Here is a 27,047-nt window from a genome sequence, read left to right as displayed (position 1 = left end):
TCAAATGGCTCACTGTGAAGACTGTTTCTTGTGGCTATAGCATCTGCCAGTAGAGTATCCGATTTAGGGTCGCTTTCTTGTCACTCCCCCTTTTTGATATTTCATCAGGATGGCTGTTCTATGATCACGCCCAGGCTTCCTTCCCAAGGTGCTTTCTCGCTTCCACCTGAATGAGGAAATTGTGGTTCCGGCATTTAATTCACCAGACCTCTCGGCGGATGAGGCCTCTTTGGATGTTACTGTACCTACAGAATGAGGGAGGTAAAGAGTCTTTGTGAGAGGGAGCTTAAAAAAAAAAAAAAATCTGCAGTGAAATGTCAGGCTAACCATGAAGATTATTTTACCTAAATGCTTCACCTATAAAAATAATTATTTGCATCTAATAAGCTTCATCATTACTACTCATATACAGATGTCAAGAGCAGAAAGACTACCTTGACTTGTAAGGAACTGTTATTGCTGCTCTATAAGATTTCTGTGCAACATGCATAAAAGTCAGTAATGCTGCATAATCATTGGAATGTATTGTGCAAGGAACTAATTCTCTAGCAAATGTCTTGTACATCTTTACCAAAAGTACTTTTGGAAGTGAGGGTTGTCAAAACAAAATAACCAATAATCATTGTGTTCTAGAAGAACGTTATTTATGCGTTCCATCTGCAAAACACATGACTTGGAAGAGAACCAGGTCCTCTTGTTACATAATGCCAAAAAAAAAAAATCTTCTCTATGGCACTGAACACACAATAAATACTGCTGTACGAACACAAGGTTGTCAAACTTCAAAACAATATTGTAGCACTGCAACCAACACAATCCCAAGTATTATATTTCTAAAGAGGGGCTGTGTTCAACTTTGTTTGTTTCACCTAAATCTGAATAAAGGAAATTGCAAGCGCAGTGCAAGAAGTTGAACTGATCTTTGTTTCTCAATTATTAATCTGCTGCATTCCCCATAAGTAAGTGTTTGAGTGCTGTGTGACATTGATCCAGTTATTGGAAATTATTTATCAACACAGCAAACTGTTAAATCCAGGAGAAACTTGCTTGTTTAACAATTATAGCGGATGGTTTATCAGTGATTTAGATTTTTGCATGGCAGAAATCGCAACCCTATAGGTTTATTTTTTTTTCTTCGGATCCATCTTGTGGCAGGTAAACTTTTAACATATTAGATTTTGTATGATCTGGGTAATAAGTAGATAGTCTGTCTTAAAATGTCTAGTTCTGCATACCAGGGTCAATGACCAAACCTATTTTAACTTTCTGTGGTATATCTACTTTCCCGGTTTGGTTTCATGTTCCACACCATAGGAAATGTAGCACTTGAAATTGATGTTAAACTGTATATGAAATGTCTTAGTTTATTGACTGAATTAAAGGTACATTTGCAGCAGTAATATGTGTAATAAAATGTCTACAATGAGAATTCTTGATGACTTCCAAGCTTTTTGGTGCACTGTACGCTTTAACAGGTGTGGTTTCAGTCTAGTGGGCAGTCCTGTATGCTAATATCCACAAATGCATGAATCTGTATTTGGCAATAAAGTAATGCTTTGGTTGGTGGATATTGCTGCCAATAACCCATATCTATAGAGGAAACCAAAGCAAAATGCTGTATTTGAAATCCCTGCAGGATACAGCGATAAGTGGAGAGATAAACAGGAATTCATAGGAAATAGTGACAATGCAGTATGTGCAAGAGATCAGTATCATACTGTCATGTAGAGTCTGCTTGACCATATGGAAGTGATTGGCTGGTGGAGCTGTGAGTACTGTTCCTCTCATCTTGTGCAACTCTATGTACTTACCAGCATGCCTAATATGTTAATTAACAGAACCCAGAGCACAGGCCCCCTTAATGTCAACTATCACCAAACAATGACAAATTTTACTGACCTATCCGTTTAGAATAATTTAACAGTATACAAAGTGTGTAATAAAAAAATACTTTGGTCATTGACTTACAACTGCAATAATTAAAACATTTTTGAGTGAATTGGTTAAATATTTTCTTCAATCTTCTTTTCACCAGGAACAGATATTTCTCTTCCTATGGTGGGGTGAGGCTAAATAAAACTTTAAAAAAAAAAAGCTAACGTTATGTCGAAGGGGACAAAATTAGAAGTAAAATAAATAAAATAAAAGCAAGTCCAAACAATATGAAAATACTCTTTACTACTTTGTGAGTATTAATTAACAAGTAATACATTATACAGCATATACATACTTCTAACATTCATGTGTAACAGGTACATTTTTTTTTAATGTATTACAAACTGATAAGTATAACAAACATTGTTTTACCTGTCATTTACTATAAAGATCAATAAATAAAATTCTATTTTATTAAATACATAAATGTTATTTATACAATGCTAGAATGATATATCTTTAATTAGTTTATATTGTGGGGCAGATTCTACTGCACCCTTCATGTAGGGTATTTCAATGTTTCTAGGCTGGTTTAAAGCCGGCTTATCACTTTTTGAGGAAATGCATCAAGTGTGGAAACAAAAATAATTATGAAACAACAAAAAAAGAAAAGAAAAACAAGTGTTACTGTAATGTAGCTTTAAGACATATTTATTATATAGCTTATTTCTATTAATCTATAAAGCACCAGACATATTCGGTAGCTGTACTAGATTAGGAACAGTGCAACTACTGACACTTATTTTATTACTTTGAGTTCCATTTTCAAATAATATAATTTCCAACCTGAGGACAAAAATGTCCCAAACTATTCTAACAGGGAGGGAAGAGATGCCACTTTGATGAAGCAATATTCGCAAATACTAAACGGCATATACAGTGCCTTGCAAAAGTATTCACCCCCCTTTGCATTTTTCATGTTTTGTTGCCTCCCAACCTGGAATTAAAATGGATTGTTTGAAGGTGTGCATCATTTCATTCACAGAACATGCCTGCAACTGTGAAGTTGTGTTTGTTTTTTTTTTATATTGTGAATCAAACAACATTTAGGACAACATAACAGAAAACTTCATCGTGCATAACTATTCACGCCCCTAAAGTGAGTACTTTGTCGAGCCACCTTTTGCGGCAATTACAGCTGCAAGTCGCTTTGGATGAGCTTGCCACATCTTGCCCCTGGAATTTTTGCCCATTCCTCAAGACAAAACTGCTCCAGATCTGGGCTTTGACTAGGCCATTCCAACACATTTAAATGTTTCCCCTTAAACCACTCGAGTGTTGCTTTAGCAGTATGCTTCGGGTCATTGTCCTGCTGGAAGGTGAACCTCCGTCCCAGTTGAAAATCACAGTCAGACTGAAACAGGTTTTGCTCAAGAATATCCCTGTATTTAGCACCATCCATTTTTCCCTCGACTCTAATCAGTTTCCCAGACCCTGCAGCTGAAAAACATCCCCAGAGCATGATGCTGCAACCACCACGTTTCACTATGGGGATGGTGTTCTTGGGGTGATGGGATGTGTTGGGTTTGCGCCAGACATAGCGTTTTGCTTGGTGGCTGAAAAGTAAAATTTTTGTCTCATCTGACCAGAGCACCTTCCTCCATACATTTGGGGAGTCTCCCACATGCCTTTTGGCAAACTCAAATCGTGTCTTCTTATTTTTATCTCTAAGTAATGGCTTTTTTCGGGCCACTCTTCCATAAAGCCCAGCTCTATGGAGTGTACGGTTTATTGTGGTCACATACACCAGTCTCTGCTGTGGAACTCTGCAGCTCCTTCAGGGTTACATTTGATCTCTGTGCTGCCTCTCTGATTAATGCCCTCCTTGCCCGGTCTGTGAGTTCTGGTGGGCGGCCCTCTCTTGGCAGGTTTGTTGTGGTACCATGTTCTTTTGATTTGATGGTGATCTGGGGGATCATCAAAGATTTGGATATTTTTTTTTATAACTCAACCCAGAATTGTACTTCTCAACAACTTTGTCCCTGACTTGTTTGGAGAGCTCCTTGTTCTTCATGGTGTGATGCCTCTTGCTTAGTGGTGTTGCAGCCTCTGGGGCCTTTCAGAAAAGGTGTGTTTATACTGACAGACCATGTGACACTTAGATTTCACACAAGTGGACTTCATTTCACTAATTATGTGACTTCTGAAGGTAATTGGTTGCACCAGAACTTTTGAGGGGCTTCATAGCAAAGGGGGCGATTACATATGCACATGCCAACTTTCAGAATTGTATTTATAAAGGTTCTTTTTATATATATTTTTTTCTCATTTCACTTCACCAAATTAGACACTTTTGTGCAGATCCATCACACAAAATTCGGCTAAAAAAATAATATAAATTACAAGTTGTAATGTAACAAGAAAGGAAAAAAAGCCAAGGGAGGTGTGAATACTTTTGCAAGGCACTGTACATAGAAGAACCCATAATCCAGGCTGACACAATGTAACGATATATCGTGCTAGCGTACACATTGCATGATCTGTACAATGACATAATATTAGTGAATTGCATCGTTCCATCTGATGTGCTACCCGTCAGATGGATAGATGCGACAACACAATTCATCAAAATAATTCTGTGTACTCTATATGATTGTTTTGATCCATCACGGATTGCAAGATTGGCAAATATATTGTACAGTATGTACCCAGCTTTAGACCCTGTTCACGATAAAGGATCCCTGCGGTCATCGGAATACCGACGGTCACAATCCTAAGATATTGTCTGAAGCAACAACAACAAAAAAAAAATGTATTGACAAGAATCAGGCATCTTTCTGTTGCCATTGTGTAAAACTAGCAAGATAAAATGCCACAAGGCCAGTTTACAAAATGCTGCTATTATAGTTCAGGTTGTAAGGCTATCCATGCTAGATCACAGGTTCTCAAACTCTGGCCTCGGACCAACAGAATGTTTTCCAGGTGTCCTCACAGAATCACAAGTGAAATAATTAGCTCCAGCTGTGGCACTTGTAAAATGTGTCGGTGAGTAATGAATGCACCTGTGCACCTGCTGGGTGACCTGCAAATCGTGATCTTTGTGGGGTCCTGAGGACCGAGTTTGACCACCACTGTTCTAGATCAGTGGTTCTCAAGCTCGGTTCCCGGAAAACGTGAACTATGGGGGTCCTGAGGGCCGACTTTGAGAACCTCTGGTCTAGATGGTTAAATCAAGTTGACTAGGGTACTAATTGTTATGTGTGCTGAAGCATGGGTATCCTTAAAATCTGGACTATAATGGTGGAGTTTGGGAACCTCTGTACTAAGCAACAACAGCATGACACCCAAGTGTGTTGCTTGGATTTTTTCTCAGATGAAGGCTAATGATAAAGAGGCAGAAATAATGCTTTTTGAAACAATATTATGAAAAGTAGGACAAAGCACCTGGATGCCTACAGTAAGGTATCCAGGAAAGCTTAGCTGGATAAGCTAACTTCAATGTCCAATAACAGATGATGGAAAAGCCATGAATGTCAATTTTAGGTAAATGTTTGATTCTGGCAAAGAGTGAGAGTGCCCACACAGCGATTTTTTTTTTTTTCCCCCGATCGGGCTGATTCCGACACATTGGAACAACAGATCGGGTAAGAAATGCCCAAATCGTGAGTCCCCACTCACGATGCGATGCGCGCCCCCACAGGTCGCACATCTCATCTTCAGAACTGCCGTGCAGTACGGCGGATCTGACAATCTAGGACACAATCTAGGACACAATGCACTATAAAAAAGTCTGGCTGCAGGAGATCGGATGAAGATTGGACAGCAAATTGTGTGCTGAGCTGCCGGGGAGAATTTCAAGGGAAATCGGACACATCGTTGGATCGTAAGTATATCGGTATGTGTGTGGGCACCTTGAGATCTTTCCAAAGAAAGGAACTTGGAAGCCAAACTCTTCTGCGAGGAGACAGCAGCAGACAGTTTAGTTAGCAGAAGTGCCTCTTTCAGGACAGCAAGTGTTACACTAGTTTCTCCTTGTAAGTCTGGAGCAACCACATTTTTTAAGACAACAAATGCTCTTCAGAACGTGCATTCTCTGAAAATCATCACTAAGAAAATTTGAGATTTAAATACATTACTGTAGTGTTCTGTATTGTAGGTAAGCCACTGAAACAGCAAAATAGACACCAGTTTCTGTACTAGCACGGGCTCTGGGCTCTCCCTGGACTGCTGCCGGAGCACCGGGGATCAGGTAAGCCGTGGGTCACTGCTTGCGGTGACCCGCGTGTACAAATGCAGTCGCATGCCTCCTGTCTGTGGTGACGGACCGGAGGGGCTAGCAGTGCGGCGGGCTCCCCCTCTCCGGAGGCATACCCCACGGGACCACTAGATCACCAGGGTGTTATGCGGCAGCAGGAGCCAGCAACCCTGGGGTTAATCGCTGGCCAGGGGAGGCAGCCTTCCCTGTTTAGCGGCTCCTCCCCTCTGCTCAGCGCGCCTTTCCGCTTAGGTCTGGGGACGCTGAGCTGCTTCCTCCTTCGGCCACTCCTCCTCTGAGGTCTCCGGCGGCCATCTTTTCTCTGATGGGCAGTGCAGATCTCGCAGGCAGCGTGCGGTCGGTCCCCCTGTGTACCTCTCCCCGGCTAAAGGTCAGTGTACACAGCGCTATAGTCCTCTCAGACACCGAATCTAGGCAGGTTGATTGTAGTGACAAGGTGCAGTGAGTATTAACTTTCTGCATTGTATGTGACTTTTGCTAGTGCTGACTGTGCATTATTTTTCCTTACTGTCAGTCTATGACTATCCCTTTCCTTTTCCTACAGCCCTGACAGGTGTGTGGGAAGGGCTTTTCTTGGATCTCACATATATAAATTCATGTATTTGTGAGGTCGGTCACGGTGCCATATTTGTGGGCTTGTGTGCTGCATACTTGTGGGTACGGCAAGAGTACATTCCATTCTGAGCTTCCCTGTTGTGTTGCTATATATATTTGGGTATATGTATGTGTATGTAATATATATTGTATCATCTCTACGGCTCCCACTCTGCTCTCCTGCAGACGCTGCGCTGCAGGGGTGAATATGGAGGATTTATCTCAGGATGGGCTGTGTCTGAGGTGCCGTCAGTTACCTGGTCCCTCTAACCCCCCAACTACAGGACAGGACCCTCCTTGGGCAGTGTTTTCTCAGGTTCTGGCTTCTATCGCGGACCGTCTGGCGTCCCGACTGCTCTCCCCCATAGGAGGTTACCCCAAACAGCCATCCCCCGTTCTCCGGGTGTACCGCAATTATTGCAGTCTCCCCCTGGGCCTCAGACTGTTCCCTATGTATGTTCAGTCTCCTCCAATGATGCAGCAGTCCGACATTCCCTTCCAGGGTCTCCTGCAAACGGGTAAACCACCTTGGGTGGATGTGTTCTCCAGTTCAGTCCAGAGTTTGGCGGCCCCATCTTCAGCCTTTCAAACCATGTTGCGTAGTGACAAGCCTCACAAGGTGTCAAAACGCACTGTTATGTCATCCCAGTCTGCGCAGCTATCAGACTCGGAGGAGTCCTCGGATGAGGGGGAATTGCATGAGGACTCTGATTTGGATTCCCCTGCCCCAGAAGTGGAGACAAAATCTTCCATTAATGTGCCGGCATTGGCGTGGTCCATTCTTGATATAGAGGATGATGCCCCGGCCCCCAAGTCTAAGTATCCAAGTTTTAAACAGGCAAAAGTGACCGGCTGTTTTTCCTCTCTGACCAGCTGACTGATCATATGGCGGAGGCCTGGCAGTCGCCTAGTAAGAGGTTCCAGCCGTAGAAACGTTTAGCATCTAGTTATCCGTTTCCTGCAAGCCATTGCAAAAAGTGGGAAACCCCGCCTGCGGTGGATTCTCACGTTACTCTCTTAATTAAGAGTGCCACCTTGCCTATGCCGTCCATTTCATCCCTAAAGGATCCCGCGGACAGGAAAGTGGAGACTTGTTTAAGTTCCATTCACTCTCTCTCTGGGGCGGTGGCCCGTCCGTCCATGGCCATCTCTTGGGTGGCTAAAGCCATTGAGAGCTGGGTCAATGTACTGAAGGATAGTTTTCCTGAGGAAGCTCTGGAGGTTCAGAGAGCTTTGGTTGGACAAATGAGGGATGCCGCTTCCTATATTGGAGAAGCGTCTTTAGATGCTAGTCTTCTGACTTCCAGGGTTTCAGCGCCAGTGGTCTCTGCTCGCCGGTCTTTGTGGCTTCGTTCTTGGATAGTGGATGGGGAATCCAAGGAGGGCCTGGAGGCCTTACCCTTTAATGGGGAGAATTTTGTTCGGTCCTGACCTGGACAAAATTATTGATCCCTTGGCAAACGTTTCTGCCATCAGCAGCTGCGCCTTCTAAGTCTAGGACCTCAGCCTTTCGGACTCAGGGTAAGTCCAAGGGTCAGTCCTTCCTGAGGCAGTCGTCAACCAAGGCTGCCCCTAAACCAAAGAAGCAGGCCTGGAGAACTAGACGCCCTGCTTCCAAGCCAGACGATAAGCCTTCGGCCTGATGGGACGGGCCTCTCTCTCTGGGGGATCATAGAGTGGGGGGCCGACTTCTTCAATTCACCTAGTGTTGGTGCAATACCACCACGGATGCTTGGGTACGAGAAGTGGTCTCTCAGGGGTTCGCCCTGTCCTTCCGTCACAAACCCCCCCCAACAGTTCTTCTGTAAGAGTCTTTCACAGGACAAGACCAAGGCCTTGCAGATTCAGGAAGCCATAGAGTCCTTGCTGAAAGCAGGGGTTGTTGTTCCCGTTCAGCTTTCTCAACGCGGGACTGGTTACTACTCTTCTCTATTTCTGGTTCAGAAACCCAATGGATCTCATCGGCCTATTCTCAACCTGAAATCTTTGAACAAGTTCCTCAAAGTGACCACTTTCAGGATGGAAACTTTGCGTTCCATCATGCTAGCTATGGAACCGGGGGATTATATGGTCTCCCTGGACATCCGGGATGCCTACCTCCATGTTCCTATAACCCCTTCACACCAGCGGTATCTGAGGTTTGCTATCGCCAGCTACTACACTTCCAGTTTCAGGCTCTGCCCTTTGGCCTTTCCACGGCTCCAAGGGTGTTCACCAAAGTTATGGCTGTCATGGCTGCCCATCTGCGCAGCCTGGGTATATGGCTTCTGCCATATCTGGATGACCTATTGCTGGCAGGCTCTCCGGAGGTACTTTTGCAACATCTGCACCTGACGATCGCTTGTCTGCAAGCGCATGGGTGGCTGATAAACTGGAAGAAGTCCTCCCTCATTCTGTCACAGAGGATGGTTCATTTGGGAGCCCTTCTGGACTCTCGTCAGCAAAGGAACTTTCTGGCTCCGGAAAAGGTTTCCTCCCTACAACTACGAGTGAGCAGTTGTCTGAAGAGTTTCCAGGTGTCGGTTCACTTGGTAATGAGAGTTCTGGGGTCCATGGTGTCGACATTCGACATGGTGGAGTATGCCCAGTTTCATTCCAGGCCCCTGCAGGGGCTGATTCTATCCAAATGGAACGGGTTACCACACCGGATCAGGACTGCTGGTGTTGTCTCCGGAGGTGCGCCTGTCGCTGGCTTCAGACATCTCATCTCACCAAGGGTCGCCCCTTTTGGATCCCGGACTGGGTTCTGCTCACGACAGATGCCAGTCTCCGGGGTTGGGGTGCAGTGACAGGTCCACTTTCCCTTCAGGGCCGTTGGACGGTGGAAGCGGTTCTTCCCATCAATATTCTGTAACTTCAGGCCGTGTACAGGGCCTTCCAGTTGTCCGGTCTCGCTCTTCACGGAAGAGCAGTGCAAGTTCAGTCCGACAACGTCACCACGGTGGCATACATCAGCAGTCAAGTGGGGACTTGCAATCGAGCAGCAATGTCGGAGGTATCACGCATCCTGTCTTGGGCGGAGTGCCACCTTCCAGCAATCTCATGCAGTCTTCATTCCAGGAGTTCTCAACTGGGAAGCGGACTTCCTCAGCCGTCACAACATGCATCCCGGGGAATGGTCCCTTCACCCAGAGGTATTTCAACTGCTCGTGCACAAGTGGGGACTGCCGGAGGTGGACCTTATGGCCTCCCGTCACAATCGCAAATTGCCTGTGTACGGGTTCAGGACAAGAGACGCCGGCGCAAGCCTGGTGGACGCGCTGTCATTGAAATAGACATTTCAGCTGGCGTATCTATTCCCTCCGATATCCTTGCTGCCTTGGGTCCTTTGGAAATTCAAACGGGGCCTCTCCATCGACGTTCCGTTTCTTCTGCCTCAAAGGCAGGACATTTACCCGGATCTGGGTCGTCTGTCTTTGACGGCGTGGCTCTTGAGACATCCGCCTTAAGGGCCCGGGGTTTTTCCAGCTCAGTCATCAGCACAATGCTACAGGCGCGCAAAGCCTGCTTCCGCCAGGATTTACTACAGAGTGTGGCATACTTATTTTCAATGGTGTGAGTCCAGAAACTACTAGGATTTTGGCATTCCTTCAGTCTGGGTTGGACCTAGTCTTATGCCTAGCTTCGTTGAAAGTTCATGTGTCTGCACTTTCTGTGTGGTTCCAGCGTAGGATCGCTACTCTGCCTGATGTCTGCACCTTTTTCCAGGGTGTTCTCAGGATTTAGCCTCCCTTTGTTCCACCAGTGGCTCCTTGGGATTTGGCAGTGGTGCTTCGGGCCCTACAGGGTCCTCCATTTGGACCTCTTGAGTCGGTGGAACTCAAGTGGATGACAGTTAAGACTGTTTTTCTCCTCACAATTGCTTCGGCCAGGGGAGTGTCAGAATTAGGCGTGCTTCTCTTTTCTGATTTTTCACCAGGACAGGGCAATGCTTCACACCCGTCCGGGTTTTCTTCCTAAGGTGGTCTCTAAGTTCCACATTAATCAGGAAATAGTTGTGCCGGCATTTCAGTCACCTGATCTCTCGGCTGGTGAGGCTTCCTTAGATGTTGTCCGCGTTCTCAAAGTTTATGTGGACCGGACTAGTTCCATTCGGTCTTCCATACAGGCTTTTCTAAGGTTCTGTGTGTTTGACACCTTCGCCTCTCAGGATGCATCCTTCAGGCGCCGGATTCTCTTTTCAGCGCAGGAGCATCCCCGGCCTTAGTTGTACTGCTTTGGGACATCCCCAAGGTCAACCCTGTGGACCCCTGTGGAACCTGAAGTAGAAAACAAGAGAGATGGTAAGAATTTACCTTTGTTATCTCTGTTTCTACAAGGTCCATAGGGTCCACAGGGCACCCGCACTGACGCACCTGGCTTCATATGGGCTATGTGGCTGGTCACCGGTTTTCCGTATACCTTTCTGTGAGTATGGTTCCAGTCTTCCTTCTCTCTGTTTTTTTTTCTCCTCCAGCCTTGGATACTTACCAACTGATGTGGCTGGGGCGGGGTATAGAGGAGGATGGACCCAGTGCATCCTGGGAGCAGCAGAAGCTTTAACTGCGTGGTGCCCGTGGATCCAGATCCAGCTATACCCCAAGGTCAACCCTGTGGACCCTATGGACCTCGTATAAACAGAGATAACAAAGGTAAGTTCTTACCAAATCTCTGTTTTTATTTTCTCAACAACACACAACTACAATAGCAGAGGTTCCCAAACTCAGTCCTCAAGGCTCCCCAACAGTTCAGGTTTTAGAGCTATCAATGGTTGAGCGCCCGTGACTTAATTAGTACCTCAGTCAATCTGATTTAACCAACTGTGCTCAACTAATGATATCTCTAAAACCTGGACTGTTAGGGTGCCTTGAGGACTGCGTTTGGGAATCTCTGTACTATAGTCCCTTGTTGATTTATACAACATATCCCATCAAGATATTGGATACAGGTCCAGTAATATGGTGAGATTGCACCAGAACAGCTAACTACCTTTGGGGGAAAGCCCCTCAGGTTCATTATCATGGTGGTAAAAATGTGTATTTGGAACTATTCCACAAAATAAGCCTCCCCATAATAAACTAGGTCACATGACTGGATTCAATATGAGACAACATAAAAAATACATGTATAGGACAGAGGTTCCCAACAGGTGGTTAAATAAAATTGACGGAGGTACTAATTAAGTTTCCTGTGTTCAACCATGGATACCTCTAAAACCTGAACTGTTGGGGAGCCTTGAGGACTGTGTTTGGAAACCTCTGGTTTAGGAGAATAAGGATTTGCCATGATGGATAACAGTTGTAACTAAAGCATAAAACCTCAGCATCCTCAAACTCGCTAGCAACCTTCAAATCATATGTAAATTACAAAAGATTTTATCTCATAAGACAGCAAAATAGGTATAAAGTAGGGGTGAGCGGGTTCGGATTTCTAAAATCCGAACCCCCCCGATCCGAGTCCGATCCGAGTCAGGCTCGACTTTTCCCGCCTGACTCGGATCTGAAATCGAGGCAAAACGTCATCATCCCGCCTTCCGAGTCTCGCGGGTTTTGGATCCTATATAAGGTACCCGCGTCGGCGCCATTTTCTCACTCGGCTGTGGACAGTGAAGAGGGAGGGTGGGAGTTAGGGCTGTGTAGTGTAGTGCTGCTGTTGTCCACTACTTCAAAGTCCATAGGGGCTGGCTGTGTTGTGCTGTGCTGCTGTTGTTAATAGGGGCTGTGTCCACTACTTCAAAGTCCATAGGGGCTGGCTGGACTGTGTTGTGCAGTCAGTTCTCCATAGGGGCTGTGTCCACTCCAAAGTAGAGCTGTAGTGTTGTCCAGGGGGTGCTCTGTCCATCAGGGGCGCTCCCCCCAAGTGCTAAAAAAATATATATTTTCTGTGTTTGTGAATTGTGTGCGCAGTAGCCGCACGTGCATCAACAAAGTAGTGCCAAGCGTGCGCCTGTGTCATAAGTAAAGGGCCGGCTGGCTTGACCGTTAAAGGGTGCTGTAACCCCCGAAAGTACACTCCAGTCCAAACCAAAAAAAAATTATTTTCTGTGTTTGTGAATTGTGTGCGCAGTAGCCGCATGTGCATCAACAAAGTAGTGCCAAGCGTGCGCCTGTGTCATAAGTAAAGGGCCGGCTGGCTTGACCGTTAAAGGGTGCTGTAACCCCCAAAGTACACTCCAGTCCAAACCAAAAAAAAAATAATTTTCTGTGTTTGTGAATTGTGTGCGCAGTAGCCGCACGTGCATCAACAAAGTAGTGCCAAGCGTGCGCCTGTGTCATAAGTAAAGGGCCGGCTGGCTTGACCGTTAAAGGGTGCTGTAACCCCCGAAAGTACACTCCAGTCCAAACCAAAAAAAAAATATTTTCTGTGTTTGTGAATTGTGTGCGCAGTAGCCGCACGTGCATCAACAAAGTAGTGCCAAGCGTGCGCCTGTGTCATAAGTAAAGGGCCGGCTGGCTTGACCGTTAAAGGGTGCTGTAACCCCCAAAGTACACTCCAGTCCAAACCAAAAAAAATATTATTTTCTGTGTGAATTGTGTGCGCAGTAGCCGCACGTGCATCAACAAAGTAGTGCCAAGCGTGCGCCTGTGTCATAAGTAAAGGGCCGGCTGGCTTGACCGTTAAAGGGTGCTGTAACCCCCAAAGTACACTCCAGTCCAAACCAAAAAAAAAATTATTTTCTGTGTTTGTGAATTGTGTGCGCAGTAGCCGCACGTGCATCAACAAAGTAGTGCCAAGCGTGCGCCTGTGTCATAAGTAAAGGGCCGGCTGGCTTGACCGTTAAAGGGTGCTGTAACCCCCAAAGTACACTCCAGTCCAAACCAAAAAAAATATTATTTTCTGTGTTTGTGAATTGTGTGCGCAGTAGCCGCACGTGCATCAACAAAGTAGTGCCAAGCGTGCGCCTGTGTCATAAGTAAAGGGCAGGCTGGCTTGACCGTTAAAGGGTGCTGTAACCCCCGAAAGTACACTCCAGTCCAAACCAAAAAAAAATTATTTTCTGTGTTTGTGAATTGTGTGCGCAGTAGCCGCACGTGCATCAACAAAGTAGTGCCAAGAGTGCGCCTGTGTCATAAGTAAAGGGCCGGCTGGCTTGACCGTTAAAGGGTGCTGTAACCCACAAAGTACACTCCAGTCCAAACCAAAAAAAAAATTATTTTCTGTGTTTAGCCGCACGTATATATCAAATCGATATAACATAAATGGAGGACCAAACTTTCTCCGATTAAAAATAAAATAGAGAAAGATCAAGAACCACTTCCTCCTAGTGCTGAAGCTGCTGCCACTAGTCATGACATAGACGATAACATGCCATCAACGTCGTCTGCCAAGGCCGATGCCCAATGTCATAGTAGAGGGCACATACAATCCCAAATGGCAAAGTTCAGGAAAATGACCTTGAAAAAGACATTTAAATCAGCTGAAGAGAAACGTAAACTTGCCAATATGCCATTTACGACACGGAGTGGCAAGGAACGGCTAAGGTCGATCCCTAGTATGTTCATGACTAGTGGTTCAGCTTCACATGACGATGGAAGCCCTCCTCCCACTAAAAAAATCAAAAGAGTTAAGCTGGCAAAAGCACAGCGAAGAACTGTGCTTTCTAAGAAGATATCACAAATCCCCAAGGAGAGTCCAAGTGTGGTGGTGGTTGCGATGCCTGACCTTCCCAGCACTGGACGTGAAGAGGTGGCTCTTTCCACCATTTGCACGCCCCCTGCAAGTGCTGAAAGGAGCACCCACAGTCCACTTGCTGATATGCAAATTGAAGATGTCACTGTTGAAGTACAACAGGATGAGGATACTGGTGTAGCTGGCGCTGAGGAGGAAGTTGGCGAGGAGGATTCTGATGGTGATGTGGTTTGTTTAAATCAGGCTCCGGGGGAGACAGTTGTTGTCCGTGGGATGAAAAAGCCCATCACGGTCATGCCTGGGCAGAAGACCAAACATTCCACCTCTTTGGTCTGGCAATATTTCTATCCAAATCCGGACAACAACTGTCTTGCCATATGTACCATATGTAAAGGTGAAATAAGTAGGGGTAGGGACGTCAACCACCTAGGAACATCCTCCCTTATACGGCACCTGCAGCGCGTTCATAAAAAGTTACTGTCAAGTTCAGAAACTTTGGCTAAGACCGTAAGCAGTCCAGGGACACCTAAATCCCGTTGTCCTGTTGTATCCAAGCGCCTGCAAACCACACCGTCAACTCCCTCCTCGTCAATTTCCTCCTTAGTCAGGATCGGAAGTAGTCCTGCAGGCCATCTCACTGGCATGACTGACTCTCCTATCCGGGATTCCTCTGGAGGATCCTGCATTGCTACGCCTACTGCTGCCGCTGCTGCTATTGCTGCTGCTGGGAGTCGTTCATCATCCCAGAGAGGAAGTAGGAACACCACTACTTTTACTAAACAATTGACCCTCCAACAGTCCTTAGCGAGGAGGATGAAGTACGACAGCAGTCATCCTGAAGCAAAACGTATAACTGAGGCCTTGACTGCTATGTTGGTGTTAGACGTGCGTCCGGTATCCGCCATTAGTGCAGTGGGATTTAGACAATTGATGGAGGTAGTGTGTCCCCGGTTCCAAATCCCGTCTAGATTCCACTTCACTAGGCAGGCGATACCGAGACTGTACAGAAACGTCAGAAAAAGTGTCCTCAGTGTCCTGAAAAATGCCGTTGTACACAATGTCCACTTAACCACGGACATGTGGACAAGTGGAACAGGGCAGACTAAGGACTATATGACTGTGACAGCCCACTGGGTAGATGTATCACCTTACGCAGCAACAGCAGCAGCATCACCAGTAGCAGCATCTCAGAAACGCCAGCTCGTTACAAGGCAGGCTACGCTGTGTATCACCGGTTTCAGTAAGAGGCACACCGCCGACAACCTCTTAGAGAAACTGAGGGAAATCATCGCCCAGTGGCTTACCCCACTTAGACTCTCCTGGGGATTTGTGATATCTGACAACGCCACCAATATTGTGCGGGCATTACATCTGGGCAAATTCCAGCACGTCCCATGTTTTGCTCACACAATAAACTTGGTGGTGCAGAATTTTCTGAAAAGCGACAGGGGCGTGCAGGAGACGCTTTGGGTGGCCCGAAAAATTTCTGGCCACTTTCGCCATTCAGCGACTGCGTGCCGAAGACTGGAGCGCCAGCAAACACTCTTGAACCTGCCCCGCCATCACCTGAAGCAAGAGGTTGTGACGCGGTGGAACTCAACCCTCTATATGCTTCAGAGGATGGAGGAGCAGCAAAAGGCCATACAAGCCTATACATCCACCTATGACATAGGCAAAGGAGGGGGTATGCACCTGACTCAAGCGCAGTGGAGAATGATTTCCGTGTTGTGCAAGGTTCTCCAGCCCTTCGAACTTGCCACACGTGAAGTCAGTTCAGACACAGCCAGCTTGAGTCAGGTCATTCCCCTCATCAGGCTTTTGCAGAAGCAGCTGGAGAAAGTGAAGGAGGAGCTAAGACGGAGCGATTCCGCTCGGCATGTGGGACTTGTGGATGAAGCCCTTCATTCGCTTTGCCAGGATTCCAGGGTGGTCAATCTGTTGAAATCAGACCACTACATTTTGGCCACCGTGCTTGATCCTAGGTTTAAAGCCTATGTGGTGTCTCTCTTTCCGGCCGACACAAGCCTGCAGAGGTGCAAAGACCTGCTGGTGAACACACTGTCAGCTGAAGCGGAACGTGACACGTCAACGGCTCCTTCTTCATTTTCTCCCGCAACTGGGGCTGCCAGGAAAAAACTTAGGTATCCTAAGCAACCCGCTGGCGGTGATGCAGGGCAGGCAGGACCAAGTTTGGACATCTGGTCCGGACTGAAGGACCTGGCAACAATTTCTGACATGTCTACTGTCACTGCATTTGATACTGTCACCATTGACAGAATGGTGGAGGATTACATCGGTGACAGCATCCAAGTAGGCATGTCAGACAGTCCATACCTGTACTGGCAGGAAAAAGAGGCAATTTGGAGGCCCCTGTACAAGCTGGCTCTATTTTACCTGAGTTGCCCCCCCTCCAGTGTGTACTCCGAAAGAGTGTTTAGTGCAGCCGGGAACCTTGTCAGCGAAAGGCGTAGGAGGTTGCTTCCACAGAATGTGGAGAAGATGATGTTCATCAAAATGAATTATCAGCTCTTCCAGGCAGACCAGCCTCCAGAAGGTACAGAGGGACCTGTGGTGGTGGATTCAAGTGGGGACGAGTTAATACTTTGTGAGGATGAGGATGTACACACTGAAGAGGGTGAGGAATCGGTGGATGAGGAGGATGAGGATGACATCTTGCCTCCGTAGAGCCAGTTTGTGCAGGGACACATTAATTGCCAGCTTGTTTTGTGGGGGCCCAAACGAACCAATCATTTCAGCCACAGTTGTGTGGCAGACCCTGGCGCTGAAATGATTGATTTGTTAAAGTGTGCATGTCCTGTTTATACAACATAAGGGTGGGTGGGAGGGCCCAAGGACAATTCCATCTTGCACTTCTTTTTTTTCTTTGCATTATGTACAGTTTGGGGCCTAGTTTTTCTAACTGCCATCCTGTCTGCCACTGCAGTGTCACTCCTAGATGGGTCACGTGTTTGTGCCGCCCACTCGTGTCGCTTAGCATAGTCATCCAGCTACCTCGGTGCAACCTTTTGGACATGAAAACACTATTGTGAGGTGTGAGGTGTTCAGAATAGACTGGAAATGAGTGGAAATTAAGGTTATTGAGGTTAATAATAGCATAGGAGCAGAGAAACCAACAAATTCTGTGATTTTAGCTGTTTTTATGCTTTTTAAAAAAAAAATACAGATCCAAAACCCAGAACCCAAAACACGGAAGGGTGGTTTTGGCAAAACCAATCCAGATCCAAAACACGAAGAAAGATCCAGATCCAAAACCAAAACACAAAACACGAAAAGTGGCCGGTGCACACCCCTAGTATAAAGTAAACAAAAGTCAATTACTGATGTTATTTGTATGCACTAACCCCACCAGCCCAACAGTTATTTAGCTTTACTGCTATTTCCCTTTATTCTGTGTGACACAGATAGCTAGCAATTAGAAAAATCCATGTACACCCTGTCTCAATGCGGTTTCATTACGCATAAGGTATATTACTTCCATAGAGTATATTACAGGTTTACTACAGTATCGGATCAAAAAAGTAACACAGTTTGGGAACCTTGGTACATTCTTAATAACTTCCATCCTGAGGACTTAATATCACGTTTTACTACATCTATGTAAATTGGCTCATTCCCATCCTTTCTCCTCCTCCCAAAATAACCACTTCTCACCTGTTTGGCAAGCCACTTGCGACCAACGCTCCCCTCCTCCCTCCCATCCTTTCAGTTTCCCCAAACCTATTTGCACAAACTTTATAAACCCACAGAATAGGAAAGCACAAATGTTTCCTTATTATGCAAATATATCTTCTGTGACTCTATTTGTGTACTTAGTTACTCATTTGACATTTCTGAGTAAAAATACTTGTGTTACCTAGGATTGTCACTATCCATGACAACCCTTTTGCTAGGTTAACTGTTGACACTCACTTGTATCTACTTGATCCTATGCCATTGAATCTATATGGATACTAAGGGCTGTTTATGTAGGGATGGGTACGGGATGCTGGTGCTCGGGATCCCAGCGGTCAAAATCCTGATGCCGGCATCCCAACAGGGTTAGGATACGACAACTGTCGGTACCCTGGGCCTAACCCTCCCTCCCCGGTGCTTAACCCCAACATACCCCCCTTGTACCTAAACAGCTCCTTAGTGCCTAACCCTCCCCCCAAACCCGCTACTTACATTCAGGATGCTGGGGCCGAGATTCTGACAGGTGTCTGGATTCCGGTGCCGGAATCCCCTGCGCTGGGATACTGAACTTATGTGTATATTAACAGTTGCTATAGATTTAAAAACAAAACAGGATATAGCTTTTGTAACTCCCATTTCTTCTTTGGGGTCCACAGGGTTGACCTTGGAGTATAGGTTGGGAACCAAATCCGGGCACCACGCAGTTAAAGCTTTCAGCTCCCAGGATGCACTGGGTCCACTCTCCCTATAGACCCGCCCCCAAGCCAGAGGCACCTCAGTTAAAGTTGGTGCCCGGTCGGAGTCAAGTCACCGTTAACGTAGGGGGGGCTGATTAGCAGCCCTTAAGCTACTTTTTAATTACGAGTTTTAGTTTTTTATTTACTTTAGACTCTTCAGCTCCGTCACCGCGCCGCAAAACCAGTACAGATCTGGGGATCTCGGCGGGACCCCAGAGTCTGTGCTAGCCGGACTCTACAGGCTCCCAGGACTGCTGCCGGATCGACGGGGACAGTTAAGATTGCGGGTCACCCTTGCGGTGATCCGCGTATTTATGCAGTCCGTTGGCTCCGGTTGTTGGGGACACACCAGGGAGCCGGCGACCCGGGGATTAATAGCCGGACAAAGGAGGCAGCCTGCCCTGTTACAGCGACTCCTCCCCTCAGCTCAGCGAGCCTTTCCAGTCTAAGGTCTGCAATCGCTGAGCTGCTTCCTCCTTGGACCACGCTTCCTCTGAGGTCTCCGGCGGCCATTTTATCTTTGTGGCGCATTGCAGATCTCCTAGGACGGCAGTTGGTCCAGTCCCCCTGCGTACCTCGCCTATTGGGTCAGTGTACACAGCGCTATAGCCTCCCCAGACACTGAATCTGGACAGTTGATTGCAGTGCCATTTGCAGTATATTATATGTAATGTTTATGCATTTATATTTCTGCATTGTATGTGACTTATGCTAGCGCTGACTGTCTGTGCTTTATTCTCTCACCGGTCAGTGTATATCTATCCCTTTTCTTTACAATCTGCCCTAATACAGGTGTATTAGGGCAGATTGGTTCTGAGACCTCATATATATATATATATATATATATATATATATATATATATATATATATATATACACACACACACAGTCAGGTCCATAAATATTGGGACATTGACAGAATTTTCAGATTTTGGCCTCTATTCACCACCACAATGGTTTTGAAATGAAACAAACAAGATGTGCTTTAACTGCAGACTTTCAGATTTAATTTGAGGGTAATTACATCCAAATCAGGTGAACGGTGTAGGAATTACAACGGTTTCTATATGTGCCTCCCACTTTTTAAGGGGCCAAAAGTAATGGGACTATCAATTCAAAAGCTATTTCATGGACAGGTGTGGGCTATTCCCTCGTTATTTCATTATCAATTAAGCAGGTAAAAGGTCTGGAGTTGATTCTAGGTGTGACATTTGCATTTGGAATCAGTTGCTGTCAACTCTCAATATGAGATCCAAAGAGCTGTCACTATCAGTGAAGCAAGCCACCATTAGGCTGAAAAATCAAAACAAATCCATCAGAGAGATAGCAAAAACATTAGGTGTGGCCACATAAACTGTTTGGAACATTCTTAAAAAGAAAGAACGCACCGGAGAGCTCAGCAACACCAAAATACCCGGAAGACCACGGAAAACAACTGTGGTGGATGACAGAAGAATTATTTCCCTGGTGAAGAAAAACCCCTTCACAACAGTTGGCCAAATCAAGAACACTCTCCAGGAGGTAGATATATATGTGTCAAAGTCAACAATCAAGAGAAGACTTCACAAGAGTGAATATAGAGGGTTCACCACAAGATGCAAACCATTGGTGAGCCACAAAAACAGGAAGACCAGATTAGAGTTTGCCAAACAACATCTAAAAAAGCCATTACAGTTCTGGAACAACATCCTATTGACAGATGAGACAAAGATCAACTTGTACCAGAGTGATGGGAAGAGAAGAGAAGGAAAGGAACTGCTAATGATCCAAAACATACCACCTCATCAGTGAAGCATGGTGGTGGTAGTGTCATGGCGTGGGCATGTATGGCTGCCAATGGAATTGGTTCCCTTGTATTTATTGATGATGTGACTGCTGACAGCAGAATGAATTCTGAAGTGTTTTGGGCAATATTATATGCTCATATTCAGTCAAATGCTTCAGAACTCATTGGACAGCGCTTCACAGTGCAGATGGACAATGACCCGAAGCATACTGCAAAAGCAACCAAAGAGTGTTTTAAGCAGGAACTGAAGACATTTGAAGTAGAGGCCTGGCAGAGCATCACCAGGGATGAAACCCTGCGTCTGGTGATGTCTATGCGTTCCAGACTTCAGGCTGTAATTGCCTGCAAAGGATTTGCAACAAAGTATTAAAAAGTGAAAGTTAGATTTAGGATTGTTTAGTTTGTCCCATTACTTTTGGCCCCTTAAACAGTGGGAGGCACATATAGAAACCGTTGTAATTCCTACACTGTTCACCTGATTTGGATGTAATTACCCTCAAATTAAATCTGAAAGTCTGCAGTTAAATCACATCTTGTTTGTTTCATTTCAAAGCCATTATGGTGGTGAATAGAGGACAAAATATGAAAATTCTGTCAATGTCCCAATATTTATGGACCTGAGTGTGTGTGTGTCTATATATATATATATATATATATATATATATATATATATATATATATATATATATATATATATATATATATATATATATATATATATATATATATATATATATACACACACACACATACTTGTCAATATTTGTGAGGTTGGTTGGTCACATACTGTTGCATGCTTCACATTGCCATATTTTAGGTGGAACTGTGTGTTGCATACGCTGATAGTGGGTCCCTGCAGCTAATCCTAGCGCCATTCAGGAACAGTATAACGCTGTTTGATATTTCCACAATGATTGTTAGTCAGATATGTCTGACTAGGAAATGGAGTACGATACTGCACCCATTTTTGCTATCCTGCAAATCGTGTGCTGCATTGGTGAGTAAGGAGGATTTGACTCAGGAACGGTTATGTGTAAGGTGCCATCAGGTGCCGGGCCCCTTAAAGGACCTCCATTTGGCGTTTTTTTTCTCAAGACCTGGCCTCCAATACGGATCACCTGGCGGCTCCCATAGTTGTAACCCACTTGGGGTTACCTCAACATGCTACCCTTCCCTCTCAAGGTATCTCACAGTTCTTGCAGTTTACCCCTGTGACACAGACTGTCACAACCTACCAGGGTTTTTCACAGTACATGCAATTCCCTCAGGTACCACAACAGTCTGTCATTTCCCTTGCAGGGATTGCCACAACAGCCACCCTGGGTGGATGTCGTTTCTAAGCAACCCGTAATACACGCCTTGTGGTGTCTCCCCAGTGTTACGTTCTGGGTTATTTGTGGACCCGGGGTGGTAGCAGGAGCGATCACAGAAGCAGATTTGTAAATAGAAGTAGGATTTTTAATAAGTGCTCGAGTGGACATATAATGTGGCAGTAAATAAAAGTCCAGGAAAATATAAATGTGCACAAGAGTTCTGTGGTGGGAGCAAAAGGGTTAATGTCCAGGTAGAAACAATTAGAGCAGTCCAGGTGTGCAGGTAGTGAAACTGAAAATAAACAAGCCAGGTTTGCAGATAGTGAAACTGAAAATAAACAAGCCAGGTTTTCAGATAGTGAACTGAAGTGCAGGATGTCAGCAGACTCAGGCACTCAGGTATGGGCAAGGGTGATGGAGGTAGCGGGGTAGTCCAGTGGGAACTAGGAGCTGACAGGCAGACTGGCAGACGGCGGATTCACAGGAACAGGAAAGCACAGAGAACTCCCTCAGCTAGGCTGAGATACACGTTGCACTGGCAAAGAAGGAAGGCACTGACCCTTCCTAAATATGCCGTGCTGTTACTGGCTGGAGGGAACATGTGACTCACCAGGATTGGCCAGCCGCATCACATGGCCAGAAGGCAAGATGGCAGCGCCCATGCCAAACGGAATGGAGACGCCGCCAGGCCTTACCAGCGCAGAGTGACAACAGGCCCGCACAACAACGCGTGCAGCCAAAGCCCCCCGCCAGACACCAGCTCCGCCACCAGACAGCCCGCGCCACAATGACCTCACAGGTAACACTCGCCTAGCGCCATGCTGAAATACCCTGGCCGTGACAGTACCCCCCCCTTTTGGGGTGGCCTCAGGACACTCACCAGGCTTCTCCGGATGGGCAGAATGGAATCTCCTGATGAGCGTGGGAGCGTGGACATCACGAGCATCGGTCCAGCAACGTTCCTCTGGACCGTAACCTTCCCAGTCCAGTAAATACTGTAGATGACCTCTGCGTAGACGAGAGTCCAAGATCTGGGCGACCTCAAACTCAACTCCTCTCTCCGTCTGGACTCGAGGAGAAGCAGGTAGAGCACTATGGAATTTATTCAGGACCAGGGGCTTCAATAAGGAAATATGGAAGGAATTAGGGATTTTTAGGTATGGGGGTAACTGTAGACGATAGGCCACTGGATTAATGACTTCTGTTATGGAGAAGGGACCGATGAAGCGTGGTGCAAATTTCATAGAAGGAACCCTCAGACGAAGATTCCGGGTGGATAACCAGACCTGGCTTCCAACTTGCATGCGTGGAACTATTCTACGCTTCTTATCGGCCTGGGTCTTATAGCGAGAGGATGCCTTCAACAAATAAGACCGTACTTGAGTCCAGATGGCAGCAAAATTCCGCACCGTGTCCTCCACGGCCGGAACATCGAAAACAGGCAGGCTTCGGAATTCGGGAACACGAGGATGAAGGCCATATACATATACAACCTGAAATGGCGTTTGGTTAGTTGACGAGTGGTAGGAAGCATTATGTGCAAACTCAGCCCACGGCAGCAAGGCAGCCCAATTGTCCTGGGAAGATGACATAAAAATTCTTAAGAAAGTCTCTAGATCTTGATTAACTCTCTCGGTGGAGCCGTTGCTTTGCGGATGGTAGGCCGTGGAAAAGTTTAACTTCACTTGAAGAACAGAACACAAAGCCCTCCAGAATTTTGCAGTAAACTGCACACCACGGTCAGAGACAATTTCAGCAGGAAGGCCGTGTAGACGAAATATGTGTTGGACAAACAACTGTGCCAGGTCAGGGGCAGAAGGTAACTTCTTCAACGGTATATAGTGGACCATCTTAGAAAATAGGTCTATTACAACCCAGATAGTGTTGAAACCTTGAGAGACTGGCAGGTCTGTGACGAAATCCATGGAGAGATGCGTCCATGGACGTGATGGAGTAGGTAATGGAAGCAATTCCCCAGCTGGAGCTTGTCGTGATGATTTATGCTGGGCACAGGAGGAGCAGGAAGAGATAAACTCCATTATGTCTGTCTTCATAGAAGGCCACCAATAGTGTCTTTTCAGGAACTCCAAGGTCTTCCGAGTGCCTGAGTGCCCTGCGAAGCGAGAGGAATGTGCCCAAGTGAGAAGCTGCTTCCTTAATTCCGGGGCCACAAATGATTTTCCCATAGGAGGCTGAAGTTGTAATGCGGCGAAAACTCTTGATTCCAAGACAGGGGTATTGCTTTGATTTTCAGATTGATCATCACAGAGGAGAGATCTCGATAGGGCATCAGCCTTCTGATTAAGTGCTCCAGACCGAAAGGTCAGGGTGAACTGAAACCTGGCAAAGAATATTGCCCAGCGGGCCAAACGAGGACTCACACATTGGAGGTTTTTGAGAAATAGGAGATTTCTATGGTCCGTAAATACAGTAAATGGAAACTTGGCGCCTTCTAGCAAATATCTCCATTCTTTCAACGCCAACTTTACAGCTAGTAGTTCTTGCTCACCTATGGCGTAGTTCCTTTCGGCAGGAGATAATTTTTTAGAAAAGAACCCACACGGATGGACTCTGTTGTCCTCATAACGTTGAGACAAGACTGCTCCCACAGCTTCAGATGATGCATCTACTTCCAACAAAAAAGGCCTGTCCAGATCTGGTTGTCGAAGGACTGGTGCTGAGATGAAGGCCTGTTTTAGAAGATGAAAGGCAGACTCTGCCTCAGGTGACCATTGGGCAGGATTAGCACCTTTGCGGGTCAAGGCTGTAATGGGAGCCAGCAGTGTAGAAAATCCCTTAATGAAGCGTCTATAATAATTGGCGAAGCCCAACAATCTCTGGATGGCCTTCAGTGTCTGAGGTCGGGTCCAATCCAGAATTGCTTGTACCTTCTTGGGGTCCATTTCTAAACTGGAGCCAGATATTACATAGCCGAGAAAAGGTACACTGGGCACTCCAAAGACGCACTTCTCCAGTTTGCAGTAAAGGTGGTTTTCTCTCAAACGGGTCAGGACCTCCTTAACATGTTCTTGATGTTTAGCCACAGAGGGTGAAAAAATCAGTATGTCATCCAGATAGACAACAACCGAAACATATAACAGATCCCGGAAAATCTCATTAACGAAACTTTGAAAGACAGCAGGGGCGTTACATAATCCAAAAGGCATTACCAAATACTCGAAATGTCCATCTCTGGTATTAAAAGCGGTCTTCCATTCATCGCCAGCTCGGATACGAATGAGGTTGTAAGCCCCTCTTAGATCTAATTTAGAAAAAATGACAGAGCCCTTGACCCTATCAAACAACTCAGTAATCAGGGGAAGAGGGTATCGATTTTTTACAGTAATGTCATTAAGGCCTCGATAATCGATACATGGTCTTAGACCACCGTCCTTCTTGCCAACGAAGAAAAACCCAGCTCCGGCAGGTGAAGTAGAGGGGCGGATGAACCCCTTTGCCAGGTTGTCCCGGATGTACTCGGTCATGGCTTGAGTCTCAGGCAAGGACAGCGGATAGGTACGACCACGAGGTGGCATCTTATCAGGTATCAATTCAATTGGACAGTCCCACTCCCTATGAGGGGGTAAGATATTTGCTTGTTGTTCAGAAAAAACGTCGGCAAACATCTGATATTCCTTGGGAATGGCAGAAGAAACTAATGAAACTGTCTTTCTCACAGGTCGAATCTTTGGAAGACAGGATTTCTGACAGTCCATACCCCATGACAGAATCTGCATAGAACTCCAATCAATCCTGGGATTATGTTTACGTAACCAGGGTAGACCAAGAACAATTTCTTGAGAGGCCTCTGATATCACCAGGAATTTTAAGGACTCAGAATGAAGTGCCCCAATTCGGACCAATACAGGTTGAGTCTCTTTGGTGACTATCCCGTTAGTCAGAGGGCGTCCGTCTATCGAGGTCAGAGAGATAGCATGGTTGAGAGTCAAACAAGGTATCTGAAATTTATCAATGAAACTAGACGTTATGAAATTTCCGGCTGCTCCTGAGTCGATTAGAGCAGTAGCAAAGACAGGTTTGGGTTTAAGATCCAAGGCTAGGGTAATCGTGAAATCTTTAATTTTTGGAGACTGGTTCATAACTCCTAACTTGATGTCTCCAGGATCAGTTAGGATTTGGCATTTCCCGGTTTACGGGTACAGGAGATCAGCAGGTGACCAGACTCTCCGCAGTACAGACAGAGGTTCTTTTGCATTCTTCTCTGCCGTTCTTCTTTGGAGAGGTGTGTATGATTCACCTGCATAGGCTCCTCTTCAGTGGGAGAAGGAATGGGACGGGTAGAAATGGAGGGGGTAAATGATCTTTGCCGGTCAGTTCTGTTTTTTTCAGCCTGACGTTCCCTGAAGCGTAGGTCAACTTTGAGACACAATGAAATCATGTCGTTCAGATTAGTAGGAAGCTCTCGAGTGACTAGATCATCCTTTAGTCGGTCTGACAACCCATGTCAGAAGGCCGAGGTGAGGGCTTCCTCATTCCATTTGAGCTCTGATGCTAAAATTTGAAATTGCACGGCATATTGACTGACAGGACGGACCCCTTGCCTCAGTGTCATGATGTTTGATGATGCTGATACAGTACGCCCAGGTTCATCGAAAATCCTCCTGAAGGATGACACAAAGCCTGTGTAATTATCCAGCAGTGGATCTGAGCGCTCCCAGAGTGGGGAAGCCCATTCCAAGGCCTGGCCGGATAACAGAGAGACTATATAAGCCACTTTAGTTCTTGCAGTTGGAAAGTTGTCAGGCTGCAGGGTAAAATGTATGTCACACTGATTTAGGAATCCTCGGCAGAGTTTAGGATTGCCGTCAAATTTATTTGGTAAAGGAAGACTTAAGCGGGAAGATGATCTGCCTCCTGTATTCCCAGACGCTGATGCGGATGTAGTTGCTGGTATTTCAGGGGTAGAAAAGGAAGTTTGCAAACTATCCTGTCGCTTGGACATCTCTTGCAGAAATTTAGCCATCTGATGCTGCATGTTTTCCAGATTTTCTAATCGACCAGAAATGCACCTGAACAAATCCACTCCTGACTCCTGATCCGTGGCCGGCTCCATGGGGCCAGTGCAAACTGTTACGTTCTGGGTTATTTGTGGACCCGGGGTGGTAGCAGGAGCGATCACAGAAGCAGATTTGTAAATAGAAGTA

General features: G+C 46.0%; 1 protein-coding gene across 3 annotated transcripts in view; it reads right to left on the bottom strand.

The window, feature by feature from the left end:
• Positions 1-2,196: 2,196 nt before the first annotated feature.
• The window catches only part of RUFY2 (RUN and FYVE domain containing 2), an 84,979-nt gene continuing 60,128 nt past the window's right edge, over positions 2,197-27,047 (bottom strand). For all 3 annotated transcript variants that reach the window (XM_088476129.1, XM_088476132.1, XM_088476134.1), the window contains one exon: positions 2,197-2,484. In XM_088476129.1, coding sequence (XP_088332255.1) covers positions 2,379-2,484 — 106 coding nt within the window. In that variant the 3' untranslated portion in view covers positions 2,197-2,378. The remainder of the gene's footprint in view (positions 2,485-27,047) is intronic.

This window comes from Taudactylus pleione, unplaced genomic scaffold (genome assembly GCF_031769625.1).
Source record: "Taudactylus pleione unplaced genomic scaffold, aTauple2 ptg000016l, whole genome shotgun sequence".
NCBI classification, from domain to species: Eukaryota; Metazoa; Chordata; class Amphibia; order Anura; family Myobatrachidae; genus Taudactylus; species Taudactylus pleione.
Note: the sequence above shows the minus strand (reverse complement) of the source record. Positions and strands in the feature narration are given on the sequence as shown.